The following is a 21,859-nucleotide window of genomic DNA, read 5'->3' on the forward strand; positions in this document are numbered from 1 at the left end:
TTATGTTACATTGTAAGGTATGAGACTTGTCTCACATCGATTGTAAAGTGCAATTGGTGTGGGGTTTATAGGTAAACGGGCTTTCTCACGTATCAGAGCCGAACTCAAAGTGGGTGGCTTGCGGAGTGGGTGGCCTGGAACAGCTAGCCGTGACCCAACGTACCGTGACCCAACGAAAACGTTGGCCTTATGAGGTCTATTGTTATGGTCCATTGTAAGATATGAGACTTGTCTTACATCGGGTTGTAAAGTGCAATTAGTGTGGAATTTACAGGTAAATGGGTTCTCTTAGCTAATAGGCTGGTTTTTTTTTGAGTGAGCCGTCCTATTTGTCCTATAACAGAAACTTGGTTCTCTGTTCTTCTTCTTCCCTTGCAAGTTGCTACACGCTCATTAGATTACCTTGCTCCATCCTCCTACTAAATTCATCTATCCAAATTTCCTTGGATTTCAATTTTTCAATTGAGCGTTGAGATTCAAGGACATCTATCAAATATCTAACTTTTCAAATCTTAAAATTTTCATCTTGTTGGGTTTTCGATTTTTCCCCAAATTTCCTTGCCTTTCATCATCCCACTCATTTTCTTCATTTGGGTATCTTTTGAAAATGGGCAAAAATCAAGCTTACAAATCTATGCAAAGAGCCAGGGTGGGATCCAGCACCGCTGCTCCTGATGAAATTGAAGATGGCATGGTTTGTACCCTTCCTAATTGCGATTTTTTGACATTTTTTTAAAAATTTCAAATGCAATTAGTGATTTTGTTGATCTCTTATTTGATTTGAATTTGCAAAATCTTCTTATTTAATTGGCTATAGTTGGTCTTGATTATTGGTATTTTCATTATGAGTGAGCTATTTTTTTTAACACATTCTTGGATTAGTTATCTGTTATCTGACCTTAATTGTGTGAATTGTTTTTCAGCATGATTTACAAATGTGATTTTGTGCACCTAGTTTGTTGCCTCTATGTTAGTAGAAGTGTGTTCTTTTATAAAAAGCATGAACATGCTACATGTTAATGAGATTTTGGTGGCCTAGGTCCAGAGTAATGTACAATACAACTTTTTGAAGTAGACAAAAATAATTAATTTGTTACTCTTTCCAATCAGCCTACGGTCTCCTATTTAGTTTTGCACATTTGTAAATGTACTCACTAAATAATTGATCTCTAATTGTGCATGAAAAAAATTTATAGAATGTTTGTATCAATACAATTTAAATTGAGACGAATCAAATAAGATCTACTTGACTGTTTTAACTTAGATTAAGAATAAAAGACTAATTAAGAGTAACTGCGATATCTTAGTTGTTTATTTAAGACTTTTATTGAATTATGTCTTCAAAAGGGCTTAAAGATCCCAATCCTTCATTGGTGTTTCCAAAGATTTCTTGGTTATTTGCCTTCACTCTATCCTTTTATCCTTCCGCTCTTATAAGTTAGATCCTAATCCATCCAAATTCACATCGGGTTGATCAATAGTGCCACAAAAAAAGGGACACTTAGGTTGAATTAACGTTAGTAACAATTTGTGTTTACTTTTGATATTTTCTAACAAACTAACTAATAAGTATATCAAATCTCATGGGTAAAAGCATAAAAAAGTTTTATATCAGATACTCTATTACTCACAAAATCATTTCCATGGTCGTTATTAGATGGCAAAGTAGCAATATCGAACATAACTATGAAATAATAATATAATATTTCATGATTTAAAGTTAAATATTAAAAATATAAGAAAATTTTGTAAGTATATAGAATTCAAGCAAAGTATGCTTTGCAGGAAATATAAGCTACTTTTCAAAAAAAAAAAAAAGACATCATAATAGAAAGAACCAATAATTTTATGAACATGCCAACAAAAAGGGTTGAATACTAGACTAGACTTCTCTTATATACAAAAAAAGTCATAATGATTAAGGCAAAGATTCATACATAATACTTTTGCACTTAACTATTTTCTATTAGTACTTATAGCATAAATGAGTCACATCTGCGAATATATTTGAAATCTTTGGGCCTTGAGTTTACAACAAGGTTGTGAGCTGGTAATAGTGATAGCATTACTAGATGGGCTACAAAATTTGATTGAATAACTCCCCTTCTCATGCCAGTTAAGCTCATCAACAAAAATTCTTTTTTTCTTTGTTCATTTATGCTTTCACATTGAAAATTCCCTGAATTGGTTGTTAGTAACTTCTAAGTGTTACCACTTACCATATTGCCTATGCACATATGACTTACCCCATAGGAAAGGATGACTGATGATTTTTCGAAGTGATTTTACATAATTTCTTGCATTTCTTGAGGAGCGAAGGGGTGAACTGGTGCTCGTAGCCATTTAAAGAGTGGGGATAAAATGAAAATTTTTGTTTGATATCTTGTTATATAGTTCATAGATTTCCATTGTGGCTTGTATTTGGAGAGTATGCCTTTATGTTGCACTTTAATGTGGCAATGCTGCTGTCATTGCAGGAATGCTGCTAGGTTAGAAACTCTATAAGTAGGAGTATCAAATATGGATCTTATTCCCTCTAAATAAAATACACCATGGTGAAGTGAAAAATGGATCACTATGTACAAAGCAAGCATTAAGAGTGTATCATGTACTGTCATGATCTTTGCTTTCCAGTTCATTTATTTAGGAATTCTGGTTCCCTGTACTTTTACTAATGAGGACATCCTCAGGTGGATGGTTCATTTCATACACCAGAGTGGCATGCTGCTCGGTTGGCAAGCTTGAACACCTCGCACACAGTCACATGGGAAGAGTTCAAACAGAAGCAGAAGGTAACTATTTCAGCCTTACTTCATTCTTTGATATTTAATCCAAGTATATAGCTAATCACTAGTAATAACCTTTTTTTTTTATCTTATCGAGTGTGCTGCTATCTTAATCAATACTTTTTATCTAACTTGTGTTGAGTGGAATTTTTGAAACTTTTGTTTTTCATTTTGTATGAACGTGCATGGAAGAGTTTACACGAACTAGACTCCAAGGAACAATTTGACTTGCAAGGTTCACACGAACCATTAATTTTTTTTTCAAGATTATAGCCTATGTATTGCAGCATGCATGTCTGTTTTCTGATTTGGTTCATTGGTTGAAACCTGTACTCTTAAGGTTACTCATATTTGATGGGAATTATGGATGCTTTCTTATTCCTGTTGTAGAATTTGCTATCTCTGTTAACCTTATATTTTTAGTTTCAACATTCTTTTGGCTTTTTTTGCGATAATTTGCTTAAGATATGCTTAAGCCATTCATATGGTTTTCTTCTCAACTTTCTATTACCACTGGATAAAACCTATTCAAGAGGTAATGAATGGGACTAAATTTTGCAAAGAAAAATGGATTAGAGTAGCACAAGCGTGATCATATACTTTCAGGTAATATTCCTAGCTTATTAAACTAAATTTTTTTAGTTATTGCTCCTATCATGTAACACGAACCACCAAACAGGGAGTTTGCCCATAGCCTCATTCTGGGGAACACTAGTCATGGTAGCACGTAGCAGTGAGGTTGGAAATTTATATCTTCTATACATTAGAAATCTGAATATATAAACTTTTGACTAGTGTATTTCTTAATCTTTAATTTTTAGTTTTATTTTGGGAAGGGGGTGTGGTGAACATTAACTTGTTTTCCTGCACATTATCTGCATTATGTTAAAGATGCAAAATGCATCTATTTTTTAAATACAATTTGTGTGGTCCAAGTATAAAACCTTTTTCTACATTGACTATTTGGGCATATACATTTTTCTGCTTTCTAACATGTTATTGTATATTGCACACCGTATGAGTTATGGAAGGTATGTCTTTAGAATTTTTCCCCGCTCTTTAAACTTCAATGTTTTTTATCAGTAATAATACCCTGATTTTCTGTCATCCTTTGACATTGTAATCTAATATTAGAGCCCATATGTATATTACTTCGTTGAACTGGTTTCTCAATTAGGCACGGTCGTGAGGTAAGAATGTTCTGCCGTTTTTATATTGTGTCTGATATTGTGATGTAATGTCATTAACTCATTATACTATTGTCCAATATGCTACACATACTCAAGGTGAAATAAAAAATGATTAATTTGTTTGTTATGATAATTAGTGATGCTGCTCTTTTATGCAACATGAAGGTTTTGAGGGATTGTAAAGAAAAGTGTGATTGAATATATACAATTGCAGTAAAGAAATTTAATGCATTGCTGCTGTTTTCTTTATATTTCGATACTTATTGAGCTTCTTTTTGATGACAATAAAGAAGTGGGAGGGGAATCCTGATTTGACATGCTTTGGTGTTTATTCCTGTCATACTTTTTTAATGCCCTTTATGACTTGTTAAGTCGACAATTCTTATATGGAAGGGTCATGAGCTATTTTTCCTCCAAGGATGATACTTGTCTAAAACACTATACTCCTATGTCCCATTGAGATTGCATGTCACACTAATTTATGTATGAGCTTTTGAGAGAAAATGTTGCAATCTCAATTTGATGGAGGGAGTACTATGTCTTTGTTCCATTCTAACTGGTTTTTTGGGAGTGGCAAACGCATAAATCAATAGAAGTACAAATCACGTTTTTGACTATTTGTTATATATTATTATGTGGTAAGTTTTGTTTCCCAGTTTGCTGCATGCTTGTGTACACTTTCCTCACACGTCTTATAGCCCAAACGGCCTGAGAAGATGTTTTGGTTGTATCCAGTACATAAGATTACATGCAGCACCATGATATCTTTATCAGTATGAGTAGAAATTACATATATTCTGATCGTTGCAGGAGGATGCATTGAAAAGGGGTGAACTAGAAGCTGATAAAGACAGAATGATGAGAGAATACAGAGCTCAATTAGATGCCGAAAGAGAGCGGAAACTTTCTCAAGGAAGAAATCATTCGAGTAGCAAATCAAAACACAGAAAAGGTATAGAGTACCTTAAAAGATGGTACACAATATACCTTAAAACATAATTCTTTTTACTTTTTGAGTTTGGAGGAGTTTCACTGCTTTTATTAACTCTTTGAGTTGTTAGCTCAAGAGATATTTTGCATGATATAAGCTGCTAATATTTCATAGATTGCCTTGTTGGCTACCTTGGGTATATATCATACAATTTTGGGTGGAAAAAAGGGTAATTATCTTGCTTTGCTGGGAGAATTCGTATTTGGATCAACCCTTCTGTGTATGAACATTTTTCTTAAAATTTTTGAACGCTTTTTTCTACTTAATGTGTTATCTTAAGTGATCTTTGACAAAAAAATATTTTTTTCCAGCTTCTGGATCAAAAGAAAAGGCTTTAAAGATACAAAATTAATTTTTTTACCAGCTTCAGGATCAAGGGCCTAAAAATCTCTACCCTATAGGCTATATCTCTATCTTGCACAGCAAAAGAACACTAACACAGAGTAAATAATCAATAGAACAAACCACTACAAGCAGAAGAAAACTACCACCTCCAATAACTCATCTCATCATAGAAAATTTGTCATGATCACTGTACTTAGCACTAGAGAAGATGCTTCCATTGTCCCAAATGTTATCATATCAAAGATTTTCACAGAGGATAAACCACAAACCGCCATGCGTAAGGAGATTATCAATGTAGTCTTCTCCCCTTGCCATGAACTAGATTGATGCATGAGGTTGCTTCTTTAGCTTTCGCCTTATCATGGGATCCTAAATAGCCTTACAAGAGTGTTTTTTACTTTTTGAAAAAAAAGATTGCAAAACTAAATTTACATAGAAGATAAGGACTTTTGAGTCTTGCATCACTGCATCATTACATTTCTATCATGTTCAACCATCACCTAGAATGGGGGTTCCTTAGTTAGAGTGCGAATCGGTGAATCTACTTCTTGTTGGAAAAAATCAAGATGCAATTGTCAAGACGTTTAATAAACGAAACCAGAGGTTTGGGAACTGAAATTTAAGGGGATGCTTATTTAGTTAGTCTGGAAGTATCGTGAAGACAAATGGTAGGGCATGTAAAAGGGCAACACGGGATTTTACAAATATAATGGCTTTCACCAAGGTTCTACCCTAAACCTTTTTCTTTTTGCAGCATTACTAAATGACATAACTCAATTGTTTCAAGGAAACATGCCTTGGTGCATGTTGTTTTTTGAGAACATTATTTTGTTAGATCATTAGATGAGACCGCTAAGAGGAGGTAAATGCTAAATTAGAATGATAGTGACAAGAATTGGAGTTACAAGGGTTTAAATTAAGTTGGAGTAGACGGACTACATTAAATGTCACTTAAGCAAAAATGAGATATATGTACACTATAAAGTTGTAAATTTCTCCAAGTGGATGCTTCAAATACATTGAATCTATATTCCAGAGTAATTGGAATATTCAACAAGCTGTGACCTTTAGAATTGAGTATCAGTAATAGAAAGAAACTTCCGGTATATTATGTGATCGAGGTATGCCCTAAAGCTAAAGGACACTTTTTATCGAACGACCATTAGACCAACACTACTACACGAGTCAAAATGCTGGATTTTAGAAAGGATAGTAGTAAGAAGATGGGATAACGAAAATGCTAATTTTTTGATGGATGAGTGAGCATACCTTGAGGGTTGGAATTCGAAACGTAGATTTAAGTAAAGGTTTGGTGTCGTAAATTTGTATAAAGATGAAAGTGAATCGTTCATATGGTTTGATATGTGCAAAGACGTGGTATTAGCGAGCCGACTAGAAAGATAGAAAATCGAAACTCAAGGGACTTTATAAGAGGATGAGGAGGACCAACTTGGAGAGCAAGAGGGGAAAAAGATGTGAAGGATTTAGAGTTTTAGACCATAGATTCTTGGAAAGCACGTTGCTTCAATGTTAGGAATCTAGAACGGGATGACATGCGATCCAAATTTAGGTTAGAGAAGAGAGGATAGAATACCGATGAGAGTGAGAAATTCGAGTAGTAATTGCGCCTCAAGCTTCAGTTGTTTCAATGAAGGAGTAAAAGGGATGAGAAGAAGGAAGTTGGGCTAGTCATAATAGAGAGAAAAGAGGAGAGAGATCGTCTAATAGATAGGAGAAAGAAAGGAAAAAGGAAATACCTTCTAATAATTAAACCTTCCTACCCTTTGTCTTCTTTTGTCATTTTCCAATACCTTTTGCTTATTTTAACCTTTGTTAGTACATTTGTTTTTACCCTTTTCACCCAAATAAATCCTCTTTTATCTATATTTTTTCTCTTGTCTAATTATGACTTATGTTGATTAACTATCTATTTAATCTATTTTACTTATTTTATAAATTGTATAATTTTATTTTACTTTTATCACTTAAATCTTTATTATTTTTATCAAATTTTGTAATTGCACTTCTATTCTATAAATTTAATTTTATTATTTCTCTATAAATAAAATCTTATTATAATTTTTTATTCCGGTTCCAACTGTCCCAAAATCACCTCAAAAAGTGTTCTCGTCCTGAACTGTTTAACGTAGCAAATAACTATGATTTAGATTTACAGGTTGAGATGGTAGAAAATCGAAATGAGAGGAGTAGAATAATCTATGTGGATGAACGTTGGAATTGATCTTACAGTTCTAGCAGGTGACCCTAATCTTTTGGGATTAAAGCTTTGGCATTATGTTGTTATGTAGTGGTAGGGGAAGGAATGCAAAGGGAATTTGATAAATTTGGTTGGCTCAAATTAAGGTAATGAAATACTCCCTCAGTTCCTGACCGTTCCTTAATGAAGTTTCCACAAGGAATGTTCATCGGAATTAAGAAAAATATAATGCTTTAGATAGTGGATATATTATTTAATTGAATAATATATTTGATGGAAGAAAAGTGGGGCATAAACATTAAAAAAATATTAAAAGAAAGTTTGTGGAAAAAATATGGGGACTACAAAATGTTTTTAGAAAGTTAGTGGAAAACATGTGGGGACCATAAGGAATATAAAAATATTGAAATGAAGTTAGTGAAAGATATTTGGAAACTATAAGTATTATTAATTATTAAAATATTAAAATGAGGATAAACAAGGTTATTTTTGTCCAAAATTTGTGATGTAAATAGAAATATTTTTTATTGGAACAACAAATGAAACACCCTAAATTGTCAAATGGGAACTTCTTTAAGGAACGGAGGTAGTAATTTCTTATTTTGATTTTGTCCAAAAAAGTGTCATGCCTCTACCACCAGGATCGTCATCCTTGCTATTCATTACAAACGTGTAACTAGGTTTTTAACATTTTGCTACATTGATAGTGTTAATTGCAGCAATGGTGATTACCTGTGGCAATACCCAACCATTATATCATCAAATACTTGAATCGCACCACCAAAGTTTGATCTCCATAATCTAAGGGCCGATTTGGTCATCACAAGAGATATCGTTTTTATCATAGCTTAAGGGTCAAGGCCTAAGGATAACACATATGTACCCTTTTCCCCTACATTAAGTGAACATAGAGTTGCTTTCTTTATTATTTTTTTAGTAGTTTTTTTTATTGTTCTAAGGTGGTGGATGGTTGAGATATAGGTTGGGGTTGGAGGAGGGCTGTGAATTGATTTTAGTAAATAGCGCTTGTGGTGATGGGTTGCGATGCTGGAGTTCTAGGACAAAAGATGAGGTGGGGTAGAGTGTTGATGGTGGCTAGATAGTAATTGCTGTAGTGGTATTGTATTAACACTGGAGATGTGTTTACTGTGGTGTATAGTTGATGATGACACAAAGATACTTGTAACTCAGCGGACGAGCAGCGGTGCTAGTGGACGTATTGCTACTTGCTAGGTTATAGATTTGGCTGGGGGAATCTCAAAGTGAGAGAAATGGAATTGCAAAGGAGGTAAGGGGATCAATGATAGATGGTTTCCGGGTAATCCTTCAGAAAAAATTGGGGAAAGGGGTCAGCAAAAAGCATGAACCAAAAACCTCTGAATGCCTGGAAACTGACTCTTAAATGTTGAAATAATATTACATGGAAGTACAAAACGTGTTATGGGAACGAGAACACGGAATGCTACATATAAAGTATCTGAAATGACAGGTACAAAGCTTTTTCAAAAACAATATAAATAGAACTAAATTTTGGACAAAGTTCCAGGGATGCAGAACGGTGGATAGTCTCTTGTTCTCGCTTCCTATGATCTGAATTCCCGATCTGAAATGTCGCGGTTAAACACTATCTTTGATTCACTCATCACCTTGAAACCAACCAATAACATGAATGGATTGATCTGTTAATTTAGCACGGTTCCCATCATCAATTTGTAAGCTTTACTAATCTCACGATGACCCTAATTACCATGGAGGGGATTCCACCCTTCCCACTCACCCACAAATGACCCCTTGAAAACCTTTTTGACAACCCAAGAAGCATAGATAGGTGGAGAAAAAGAAAGGAAATATCTCCCTTTAATATAGCATGTATGAACCCATTTGACCCACAAGGTATCTTTTTTTCATTGGAGTTCCTGAGGTGCTACAAAATAGATGCATTATTCTAAATCACAATGTTTTTCAGATTTATATCTCCATTGAAGAAAGGGAGATGAAACTGAGACCATTAGACAAGGGATCTCAAGGATTTTAAGGATTTCAAGGAAGAGAGAGGAAGAGAAATCAAATAACATTTTCTTTCCAAATCTTTCCAAATTTGGAGAGATTTGGTTATTAACAAAATTAAGGGACTTAATCCCTTAAAATCCCTTCCTTCAATACTCTGCCCTCCAAAATTGATATCCGAACAAAACAAATAATATTCTTTCAAATATCTCCCTTGCTTTCCCTTCAATTTATTCAATCCAAACAATCTAAGTTTTGTTAGAGCTATCTTTGAATGGTGTACACTGATTGGTCAACACACTTTTTCTAGAGATTTCTGTCCTTTCTTGATGAATGTATGTCTTCACTGTTATCTTTTTCTATTTAAAAAGAAGAGGAAATAGGTATCTAATTCTATGATGAAATTGGTAAAAACAAAATGGGAAACACACACTGATATATGGAACTGGTTTAATTACCTTTGTAGTAACAGAGTTTTTTTCCTTACACAGATAAAGAAAAGAGTTCCAAGAGGCGTAACAGCAAAAAGAGAAAGGTAACTTTTCTCAAAAAAAACAAAAATTTAATTCTAGTATTGTTGCAAATGAAGTGTCAATGTTTGAGATGTATGTCGCAACTGTTGGAAATGTGCTGACAGACTTTTGAGGAAATTCTAAATCATACTCTTTTGGAATAGAAATATCATCTATAATCATTGAAGGTCCAATTTTTCCAGTACTTATTTGTGGAAGTTTCTGCATAATAAATCGTCTAACTGTTCTGAATTATAAGACCATCTGTTTGATGTCACCCTTTTGGATCCAGAATAATCAACCTCTGTGAATTGGATGTTTGAATTGTGTTGTTAATGTAAGTTGGAAGAATTGGATAGAATATCAAATTACTTTTGGGTAGCAGTTGGTTCAATGTGCAAAGTTCAGTAGATTTTGCTCTCCATTTTTACCAAGTCTCAAACAGTTCATTCGATTTGAGTACTAAGTAATTCTTTAACTTTATACTGTGGCTGCAATTAAATTATGCAAAGAATGATGCTAATTGAAGCAAGTCACGCTCCTTTAATATCTCACCACTTCTTTATACTATTACTTCTATTCTTGGGGACATATTTGGTTCAGCATAAGCAATGGAACTTCTACAGGCAATGAAGGACTTGTTTGTATATGTTGTTGAAGTGCATTAAGGGGTCAGACTGAATTACTAGATCATATCTCCCCTGTCCATTCTGTGGTTACAGTCATGATCGTGGTAACATAACGGTGATGTGGTAACAGAAGTGATACGGTTATCCTAATGCCTAAATATCAGTTGAAAACATGAGATATCATTTGATACGGTCTAAAGCGCTATCTTTTTACACCTTTACATCACGGAAATATCGGTTCATTTTTTCTGAAAACATTTATAACGTGGGCGATGCGATGAGATGCGGCCTTGTTTTGCACTATGCCCTTGTGACACCTTGAATTTCACAACTTTATTTTAAGCATAACTCTTACAGTCTGATCGGGAGGAAGTATAAGATGGCAATGGTTTTGTTATAATGAAGCTCCATACACAAGTACCCAATTGTGTGTTATAAATAGTAATAAGGAAGGGTACAAATCCAATGCAAATCGCCACCGATAGTGCAAAGGCTTGGATGCTGGCGCAGCTAGGTATCAGTCCCAAAAACGTCTTTTGCGGTCATTGCGGATGGTTTTGCACTATATTTTGGTCGTGGTAGGCTCAAAAACCTTCACAATATAGTTGTGATACGGTTATGGGGATGATCGTGTGCAGTTACCGGCCACCAGACTGTTGTAGTATAGTTATTGATTCTTTTGGTGAAAATTTATGCCCATCACACCATTGTTTTGAGCTCCGTTGAACTTTGGTTTCAAAATATACTTTTCCTTGTAATTCTTTAGTTTTAACAATGCTTTCTAGTTCTTTGCTCTGATAATGGAACAAAAGATATCGCCAACTAATACCGATGAGTCCTTCTATCATTTTCCATTTTACTTTTCAGTGACCCCTTATAAATGTACTAATCATATATATCCTTCTTCCAACTTTTAATAATCACATGTACACTTTCAGAAAATTACTTGATGGTTGCAAAATTTCCTTATTTTGTATTTTTTGTTGTGCAAAATTTATCCCTTCCTCCTGTCCACGGCATTCATAAATTTTGGATTGAAGTGAAGCCCATTTTTTATCACTTCACTGCACGGATACTGTTCATTGATTTGACATTTAATTTGGCTTCCTTATATTGCGAGTTATCTAGTTATTTTGGCTACTACTAACAGACAAAGAATGTATGTAATGCTTTAAGAAAGACTACCACCCTACATGAATAGTTGGGTACTTGGGTGTACCTATGCCTACAAAACTTGATTTGTACATTAGTTGCAGTTTCCCTTTGATAAAAATCTCACTTCTATGCGTCTACTTCATCGAAAACGTTTAACAACTTCAGTTTCATACAATACAGCATAATTATGAATAGAGCTCTTTTTTTGTGAGTATGACCCAGAACATTTTGGTGTAAACAAAGCTTATCATGCCTCTGAGCTTCTTCGTTTTTGATTTATGCTTGATAACAGGACAATGAAATTGTCTTGTTTTGCTGAAAGGGTGACACTGGTACCCAACAACATGAATGAATTTGTACCCATACTATCTTATGGTTTTAATTCGCATGTTATACCAATTTAATCACAAACGTAAAATATTGTACGTTTGACCTTTCTTTCTAGCTTTCATTTATTATTCATTAGCTTGAATTATTTCTCTCAAATGTTAATACTCTATAAATAGTCTTGTGCTTTGTGTTTTATTGTGCGATGAGCTTGAATTGTTATTATGTCTACCAATCTGTTATTGCTATCTATTTTGCAGCACTCGCGGAGAAAATCTTCAGATTCAAGCTCCTCAAGCTCTTCTGAATATTCAAGCAGTGATGACGAAGAAAGAGAATCAAGAAGGTCAAAATCTAGGTCTAAGAAAACGAGGAAGGAAAGGAAGCATAGGTCTAGAAGTAAGAATTGTAGTAGTGATGACGAGGCGGATGGCCCTTTGCCGCTTTCTAGGTTCTTTGGCAGCGTAAAGAGCTCGTGAACCAAAGTAGAAGAGCATTTCCGAACTGCTAACATTTTAGTTAACCTGTAAGTGTATGTATCTTTAGACAGAAAGAGAAGTGGGAATTATTTAACATGTCTATATACCATCTTGTGCTGTCTGTGGGTGGATATTGAAGCAGACATGAATTACTCCCTCAAAACTGTTGATTTTTCTCTATTTATCCCCAAGAAATAATGGTAATTGGCTACTCTTTTGAGTCTACATTCTACAGTGAGCTTCTTTTGTGTGGCTGTCGTTTCTATTACATGAATGGTAAAGCTCTTAACTCACAAACATCTTGCTTAATTGTGTATCTTCTTCTGATGTTTTTGTGGGACCCGCATGACCTGCTACCCGCCTCACACCCGCAAACACATTCAAGCTGTTGAGAACTATTCAACATTGGTGAACAGGATGAAGAAAAGATTCAAGACGAAAGATGAATAAGTTGTGTTGGGTTAGAGTTGTCTGTAAAGGGTGAAGTCTTTTGAGTATTCAGACTTCTAAAAATCAATTCGTTGTTTCATCCCCGTTTGTGATCTGAGTAAGATAACATAATGACGTGTTTGGCAGTCGGTATTAAATGGTGGTAATGAACTAATAGTAATGAAAAGTTAGTGTAATTTTGTTGGAAAATATCTTGATAATTTTGATGGTTATGCTTATTCTCTTTCAATCATCTCATTTTTTTCACAAAATTTATTCTAATACATTACAATTTAAAAATGTAGTATAATGGGTAATAAAAAATTATAAACAAAAAATATTTTATGATCAAAAGTATTATACAAGGGAATAAAATGGTACATTTCTTGAAAATTTATTCAAGTCATTCCCATTATCACCTTTTAGTATCAATTTTCTCCTTTGTAAACTCCTATCAAACCTCATCTTTCTTGCAATCCCTTGTCAAATATAAGCAATAATATGTATTGATGAGTTGAAGTGAGTATTGAACCAACGCAGAGCTAATGGATCAAAAACTCCACTCCTGTAGGCTGTGCACCTCAAGTAGGTCTTCGGACACCTATTTGCAGCCAAAAATTCACAATCAATTATCGTGATTTGCAAATCACCACAAAAAGACAATAATAATAATAATAATTATAATAATAATAATAAAATAAATAAAAAAAAAGATAAATTAAAACAACAAAACTCTCACTCTATCAAATTCTACCACATAAGAGTGACTTGTTGACGTCACAAATAACCGTTATTTACTAAGACCTTATTTGCAGCTCATGTTGAGCATCAATTTGAGGATGATATAGTGTTGATATAAATAAATCATGGGACGTAATTTATGGTATTTAATAGCAGGAATCAAAACGAGCAATAAGTTTTAGCTTTAATTTTCGTAAAATATGTTATGTCATTTCCATGGTAGAAATATTTTTGATAAATTTAATGACTATACTTGTTCTTCATCAACAATCTCATTTTCTTCATATAATTCATTACAACACATTACCATTTGAAAATGTGGCATTAAATAATAATGAAATATTGTGAACAAATTTGTTTTTATAATCAAACTTTCATTGCCATGAGAATAACATAATATGTATCGTGAAAATTTACACTATAAATCATTCTCATTCCCACCATTTGATACCAATTACCAAACAGGTTGCAATTGTAATACCAAATAAAATTAAATGCATTAAAAGAAAAATATTTATAGCATCATTTGCAAATAATCTCCGGAACATACACCAAAATAAACCAAAATTGAGCAACAAAATTGGTTTTCTCTTCCACCTCAAAAAAATTATTCCCAAAAGCTTCCTCCCTACCCACATTTTCACAAACTTTTTTGTCTGTTCTATCTGGACTCTTCTTTGCTTCAAGCTCAGAGGGGGCAAGGTGGGATATCAAGTGTAATACCAGCTTGAATTTGTCCCCACCCAATCAATCGCCAATGCTTCTCAACACGCCTACTCAAAGCGATTTTCTCTCCTTTGCTTGTGCACACAGGAGAGGTAAGTTGTAGCTTAGCCAAATCATTCTTCACAGCAAGTACACGGGCACCAGTTGACATTGATCCAATGTTCAACATTAAAATCTCTGCTTTCGTCAATTTTGTGACCTTTCCTTGCTTCTCAGTCCCCTTTGTCCTCACACCAAGCAGCCGTCGGAGCAAAAAGAAATTCACCTGTGCCAAGGAAAGAGATATGACTAATAAGAATCCACAAAACCATTATGCATATCTTCAAATGCTCTTGGTCGGTACATAGTGTAAAAACAAGGCCGCATCGCATTGGCTGCATTGTAAAGATTTTCAAAACAAATGAACCGATATTTCCCGTGTTGTAAAGGAATAAAAGAATTGTGTTTTGGGCCGTAACTAGGGATATCTTATAATTCGACCGATATTTGGGTGTTATAATAATGCATTACTCCCGTCACCACATTACCGTTCCGTTACTGCAATCGCAATCGTTACTGTATTTTAACACTACTCAGTAATGTAAGCAGTAACTGCATGTTGAATTAAACAATGATATCTCACTTTCTAATCAGGTTTTCGAAAACAAAACCCATGTCAAAAACTTCCATTTTTATTATGTGTTCCATCTTCAATTTCCCAAACAGGAAACACAATTAGTTAATAAAATATGAACTAATAATGGGGGAAATCCCAAACCCTTGCGAAACGCAAATATAAGATCCCAATATTCTGGTATTAGCTTGTATCACATCCTTCCACTCCCCATTGTAAATTAATGTACCCTAGATTTCAAATAGACAATTTCCAAGTTCCAACTTTCAATACCATAACAGTTGATAGGTACAAAAAAAGTGATTTACAGTGCCAGAGAAAGCAAAAGCATGAATATCAAATTTACCAATGATATAGCATACAAACAATACTAACACCTCACACATAATAAGAAGCAATTATAGAGAACAAGGACTACCATAAGATTCATAAGTTAAGGTAGATGAGAAAATTTACCTCTAGTTCCACATACACTTCTGGAAGAGATCCAACCTCACCAAGTACCTGACCTACCAGTCTATCAGCACGGGTTAAAGTTGGATCCATGGTTGTTCCAACTCCAATAAGACCTCCAGGGACAGCAAATTGTAATTCATTTTGCTCGGCATACAATGAAACAATTCTGGAGTATATGGGTGTGCACTTTATGTTGCCACTCTCATCTTTCACAACAATTCCCGGTCGGACCTCAATATTTTGGTTTACCTTCAAGACACCCTGCATTCAAACACATAAAATAAGAAATTTAATACTTATTTCCAAGAATCTCATAAAACGCTAATTATTACTGATTCTGCCACTACACCATTTAAATACTCCCTCTGTTTTTAATTGTTTGTCCACTATTTGATTTTCACAAATATTAAGAAAATAGAACCTTTGAAGATAGAGGGGGTAATATATTTAAGAGATGTGAAGTAATAACGATTGTACTAGAAATAGGTAGGAGAATGAATTTTTTTTAATAAAAAACAATCATTATATGGAATCTTTCATTTAATAGTTGCGAGTTTTTTGTAAGGATAAAATTGGGGGCAAAAAACTTAATCGAAACGGAAAGTACTCTAAAATGGACAAACAAATTGAAACTATTCGTTACAGTAAGATCGACAAACAATATAAAACGGAGGGAGCATGTTTCACATTTTCCTTACAATGTTGATACAAAAATCAAATTCGAGACAAAACCCATATTATCAGAACATAAATATTTGAAAGGTGCAAACATTTTGACGAGCAAACATGAAGCCGAGATTAAGACACTAAAGGACTGAAATAAGCAGCAATAAAAAAGAATTTGACTTTTTTATTCTAACTTTCAAACTGATACCCATAGGTCATAACAAACACTACAATTCGACCAATCAATTTCATTAAATTGCTACAAGATAGCGTCAAAATGTCATGTAGAAAACCAAAAGCATTTTCATAATTCTGAATTCTTACCAGAAATAATTGTACTGTGGTCAAAATATAGCCACAAACTTTTAATTGGGGTGAAAATGCAGCAAATGGAGTAATCATGTCATAGAAAGAGAAAATTGAATAGTAAATTCATAAAGAGCAAATGAAATTATTCAGCTTAAAGTTAAGTCTTTATTCTCATATAAAGTTACCGTGCATGAAAGCTCAAAAGATAATAGCAATATCCTATTTATAGTGATATGGAAATTGGAAAATCGATAAGAGCATGAGGAAAACAAATAAATTACACAATTGAAAGAGAGTAGCACCTTTAGAATACTTCCACCAGCAACACCACCACATATCTCATCAACCTCAAACCCAGGTTTGTTAACATCAAAAGAACGAATCACAATCATATTTGGTGGTGAGGTGAAATTCCTTTCAGGGATTGGGATTTTTTTGACAATGTATTCACACACAACATCGATGTTGTACTTCAATTGAGCAGAAATAGGAACTACAGGTGCACTATCAGCAACTGTTCCCTGGAAGAGAAAACTGGTCACATCAGAAACACAAGTATTTTTCCCTTAGCCATGGAATAAAAATGAGGTTGTTCCATGACATACCGCCTGCTTTAAAATGAATTTTGAGTTACCGTTGCGCGAGACCCCGTCACATAACCCGTGATTTAAAATAATAAAGTAACAACTATTATAATCTACTATTTTAAATATTAGCCATTTTAATCAATTTTAAATTACGTTTTAGGTTCTAAAAGGTCAATTATTAGCTTAACTTTTGAATATATGCTCTAACAACTTGAAATAATAAGATAAAAGGATATTTTTCATGTTGACAATTCACATTGTCATGTCCACGAAACGAGTCGTAACTCAGCGAGGTGCCGCGTCCACTAGATCATAACCATTAAAGCATTTGCAATTCGCGATGACATCCGCAATTTTTTTCTATGTTCTCACCTAAATGACTTCCAAATCAATGTAAATAAATATCCAAAACAAGTTACCTGAACAAATTTCTGTATAGCTTCATGCTGGTTAATTGCTACATTTTCTTGGATGAGATCAACCTTATTTTGGAGGATGATAATATGCTGAAGTCGCATAATCTCAATAGCAGCAAGATGCTCAGAAGTCTGGGGCTGAGGGCAGCTCTCATTAGCAGCAATAAGAAGTAATGCTCCATCCATAATTGCAGCTCCATTAAGCATTGTAGCCATAAGAATATCATGCCCCTGCCATCAACAATTTTAAATATGTTAAATACCCAGTATAAAAGTTAACTTTAAATTTGAAATACAAGGATGGTCTGTTGGTACCCATATAAACTATCTAATTTCATCTTGTGATATGCTAAAGACTGACAAGTCTGAGAGAGCTATAGAGAATGCATACACAAAACAGCGAGTGGGAAACAACTTTCTGATGCCCACTATTTCATAATATAATAAAAAGACATCGAAATTACCGGACAGTCAACAAAAGAGACATGTCGTAGAAGCTTCATCCTAGCATTTTCAAATCCAGGCACATCACACATAGGGCTGTCTTCCTTACCACTACCATATGCCCTGCAAAAACAATTAATACGTCAAAAATTAAAGTACGGAACCTCAAGAGAAACTTCAAGATGTAACATCAATCACATATCTTACAAAAACATAACGATTTTTGCGCAAAAATCTGGCAAATGTAAATCTTAAAGCTTATAAGAATTACTTTTAGTATCTATTTTAAAAAAGGTTGAATGAAATTACCCTCGGCTTCCCTCTCTTAAGGGACTTTGCATAGCGGCCATACTACTAGACACCCCTTACCTCCCAAAAATATTACAACATAGAGTGAACCTAGCACTGTGCCCTATAATTCAGGGTGTGCTACCAAATTAGCTTAACCTCTTTATCAAGAAAGTCTTAAAAGTATATCGAACTGATGAGTGCACTTTCCATAATTACAAATTTCATAGGCCCATAAAGTAACATACTGACCCAAAAAGAAAAGATATCACAAGAAATACAAACAAAAATAACATAATCATAAAAGTAGATGATCAAGGTACATACTTATAGCACATCGGTCGTGGGCACCGTTCATCTTCACATTTATATATCTTGGCATTAGCATAACCCAGCTTGATAGTAATGTTACGCTCCAATTCATTCTTAAACCGGACAGTCTACACAAAAGTTAAACAAAAACTATCTTAAAGGATGTAAACACCACACTAAGCAACGTTTTCCTAAATAAAATCAAAACAAAATGCTCCTGTCTAAGCTACATTAGAAAAAAAAGCTCCAATATTTGCACAGTATTATACTATTATTGATGAATTCCAAGTTTTGATGTCATTCTCGATGGGGCCAAAAATTTATAATTCTTGGATTTTGGGTTATAAATACTTTAGTGAAACAGCTCAATAAATCATGTGCACTTATTTATGTGAATTACAAATAATTATTGTTATCAAGAGTCAATCGAAAACAAGCTCTTTGTTATCACTAAGAAGGGTAAGGTTGCGTGCATCGACCCACTAGAATCTCATTTAGGTGGGAGTCACTTAATAACATTGAGGTATTGGGATGGAGCAAAATTTGAAAATTAGGTTATAAATTGCAAAAAAAAAAAAGAAAAAAAAGAAATTGCTGCTATACCAATTACAAAACAGAATACTCACAGATGGCTCCTTTAGGTTTATATGTTCATTTTGTTAGTTTTAGGAAAACAAAAAAACAAAAAAAGAACAACAAAATGGAACTAGGAGATGAGCACAAACAATAAAATGTCAACGCCCCAAAAACGTGCAGCCCAAATGTCTTGTTGACGGAATTTCTTCTCTCTTTTAAATCCCCTTTTAATGTCACATATAGACATGTGGCCAGGGTTTATTGGAGCCCCTAATACATCCAGTTAATATGGGTTTTGATAGGGCCATACTGAAAACAAGCTGGAGTGAAAGCATTATTTATTAAAAACAAAAGGGACAGACTGGACAAGGGTTCTACCTTTAACTAATTGCGGTTGGATCACAGTTATATATGAGCCTGCTATAATATAGCCATAAGGACCCTGTTATAGTATTCGTTTTCTTTCCCTAACCTGAAGACGGTCCCTTGTAGTTTCAATCTTCTTCATTCTCCTTCCTCTCATTTTATAAACCCTAGAAATTAAAGTCCACCGCTAGATATATACACCAAGTCAAGTTCTCACATATACATTCTATTTTCTCACTGAAACTTTAGTTTTTTCAAGGTAATTTTTATGTGTATGAAAGTTGAGTACTCACTCCGTTCCTTAAACTTGTTCCCATTTGTCATTTTGGTTGTTCCATTGGTTGTTCCATTTGTTGTTCCCATAAAAGAATCTTACTATTTATATCACAAATTCAGACAAAATTAACTTTATTGATCTTCATTTTAATATTTTAATAATGCTTATGGTCTCCATCAATGAAATATATTTTTTTTGTTAGTTTGCCTTTTGGATTCGCAATTCACTCAAAATTGTTCAAAAATAGCCTAAAGCCAACCATAATTCGCTTTTCTCGATTTGCAATTTGCAAGGCGATTCATGAATTATGTGACACTGGTCCCCATATATCTTCCACTAACTTCAATTTAACATTTTTTACTTATATTACTTATGGTCCTCGTATGTTTCCCACAAACTTTATAAAAATATTTTTTTAATAATTGTGGTTTTCATATTTTTTTTTCCACTAATATTTTTTTATGTTTGATCCATACTTTTCTCTATTAAATTTATTATTTAATAAAATAATATATCCACCATATAAAAAACTTTTTTCTTAATTCCCGTGAACATTCCTTGTGGAAGCTTCTTTAAGGAACGGAGGGAGTATTAAAATCAATTAAAACACAAATCAAATCATCATTGATTTGTTTTTAGAGTATTTTTGAATTGTATTTCTTAGCTAAGAGCCGAATTAAGCATTCTTCCAAAATATTTGTAGCAAGGGAAACAACTTTGTTGGAAGTGGGATTTATTATATCAAGTGAAGATGATTTAGAATATTGCTTAGCTTGTGATTTATGGCAATATTGGTGTGAATGAACTTAATTTATTACCCAATTTGAAGACCCGAGGACTTAATGGTGGGTCTATTTTCAATTTTTTAAAAACTACACCCGCCTTAACCGCGGGGTTGGGTCATGGGCTAGATAACACATTTCTTGTTTAGATTTGGGGAAACAATTTTAATTTTGCGTTTATTGCTTGAAATGTCAAACAATTGTATACTTTATACTTACGATGTTACTAAAAAAAACCTAACCCCTTATTTCTCACATCCCTCCCCTCACTCAAAGGGGCTGAGCACGGTCCTTCCTTCCCCTAATTCCGGAATGTTCAACTTTTATGTTATTAAAAAAATCACACAGATCAATCAAACTTTTGAAAATCATTTACAAGTTTTATAAAATGTGTTTTTTCCTGAAGGCGAAGGTTCTCATCTTCGTCAAGATTTTTCAATTAAGAAAAAAACCTTATACTATTTTGGAAATGTTGATTTCATTTAAAAATGTGGATTTGACTCAAATTTAGTAATTGGCAAAAAACAAATCTTTAAATTTGAATTTGAATCAAATCTATCAATGTTTTAAAAGTGGTTAAAGATAAGGATCTGAAAATGACTTCCCTCACCTTGTCATTCTCAAATTCTTCTTTAATGAATTCATAATTGAAATCTACAATTCGAAATGAAATGCTTGTTCCCAAATGCAACTTTACATTATTTTCATGAGCTTTGAATTTCTTGATTTTTTAATAATTTTCTTGATTTGTATTCTTTTGTGGTATTTAAGTATTTTGTTAATGATTTTCGGTTTCTTCAATGATTCTTTGTTCCTAGATTTTAATTCCTTTCCTAGATTTTGCTAATGATTTTTCGAGTATTTTGTTAATGCTTTGTAACCCAACTCTAGTATTCATTTTAATGTCTTTTAGCTGCTCTCATAACTCGAGGGTTTTTTGGTTTGCACATGGAAAAGGGAAGATTTTAAAAAAGGCAAATACAAGGAAAGAATTAAGAAGCTTCATCGTGCCTCCTACTATCAACAAGCTTTGCACTGCCACCAACCATAAATCACCACCATTGACGAAGCAACAACCTTCTTCAATTTGGACTTTTGAACATTGGTGATATTATTTTGGTTTAATTTTGAAGACTTGTTGCCGTTAAAGCTTTGAATGCAAATGAAGATAAAATGTACGAAGCAAAAGCGTCGGCTACAAAGAGTTTTAATTGATCTTTGATGCATCAATG

General features: G+C 33.7%; 2 protein-coding genes across 3 annotated transcripts in view; one reads left to right on the top strand and one right to left on the bottom strand.

Moving 5' to 3' along the window:
- The first annotated feature begins 328 nt into the window (after positions 1-328).
- LOC130824394 (uncharacterized) lies at positions 329-12,862 on the top strand. Its single transcript, XM_057689741.1, has 5 exons — positions 329-694; positions 2,691-2,792; positions 4,787-4,928; positions 10,029-10,072; positions 12,421-12,862. Exons 1-5 carry the CDS (start codon positions 608-610, stop codon positions 12,637-12,639), a joined length of 594 nt encoding a protein of 197 aa, XP_057545724.1. The 5' UTR covers positions 329-607; the 3' UTR covers positions 12,640-12,862.
- Positions 12,863-14,149: 1,287 nt separating this feature from the next.
- LOC130823149 (eukaryotic translation initiation factor 2 subunit gamma-like) overlaps positions 14,150-21,859 on the bottom strand; it is a 9,595-nt gene continuing 1,885 nt past the window's right edge. For both annotated transcript variants that reach the window (XM_057687967.1, XM_057688663.1), the window contains exons 4-9: positions 18,642-18,754; positions 18,047-18,149; positions 17,586-17,813; positions 16,882-17,100; positions 15,605-15,865; positions 14,150-14,800 (exon numbers count right to left, since the gene is read on the bottom strand). In XM_057687967.1, the coding sequence (XP_057543950.1) occupies positions 14,498-14,800; positions 15,605-15,865; positions 16,882-17,100; positions 17,586-17,813; positions 18,047-18,149; positions 18,642-18,754 (1,227 nt within the window). In that variant the 3' untranslated portion in view covers positions 14,150-14,497. The remainder of the gene's footprint in view (positions 14,801-15,604; positions 15,866-16,881; positions 17,101-17,585; positions 17,814-18,046; positions 18,150-18,641; positions 18,755-21,859) is intronic.

Source organism: Amaranthus tricolor, chromosome 1 (assembly GCF_026212465.1).
Source record: "Amaranthus tricolor cultivar Red isolate AtriRed21 chromosome 1, ASM2621246v1, whole genome shotgun sequence".
Taxonomy (NCBI): domain Eukaryota; kingdom Viridiplantae; phylum Streptophyta; class Magnoliopsida; order Caryophyllales; family Amaranthaceae; genus Amaranthus; species Amaranthus tricolor.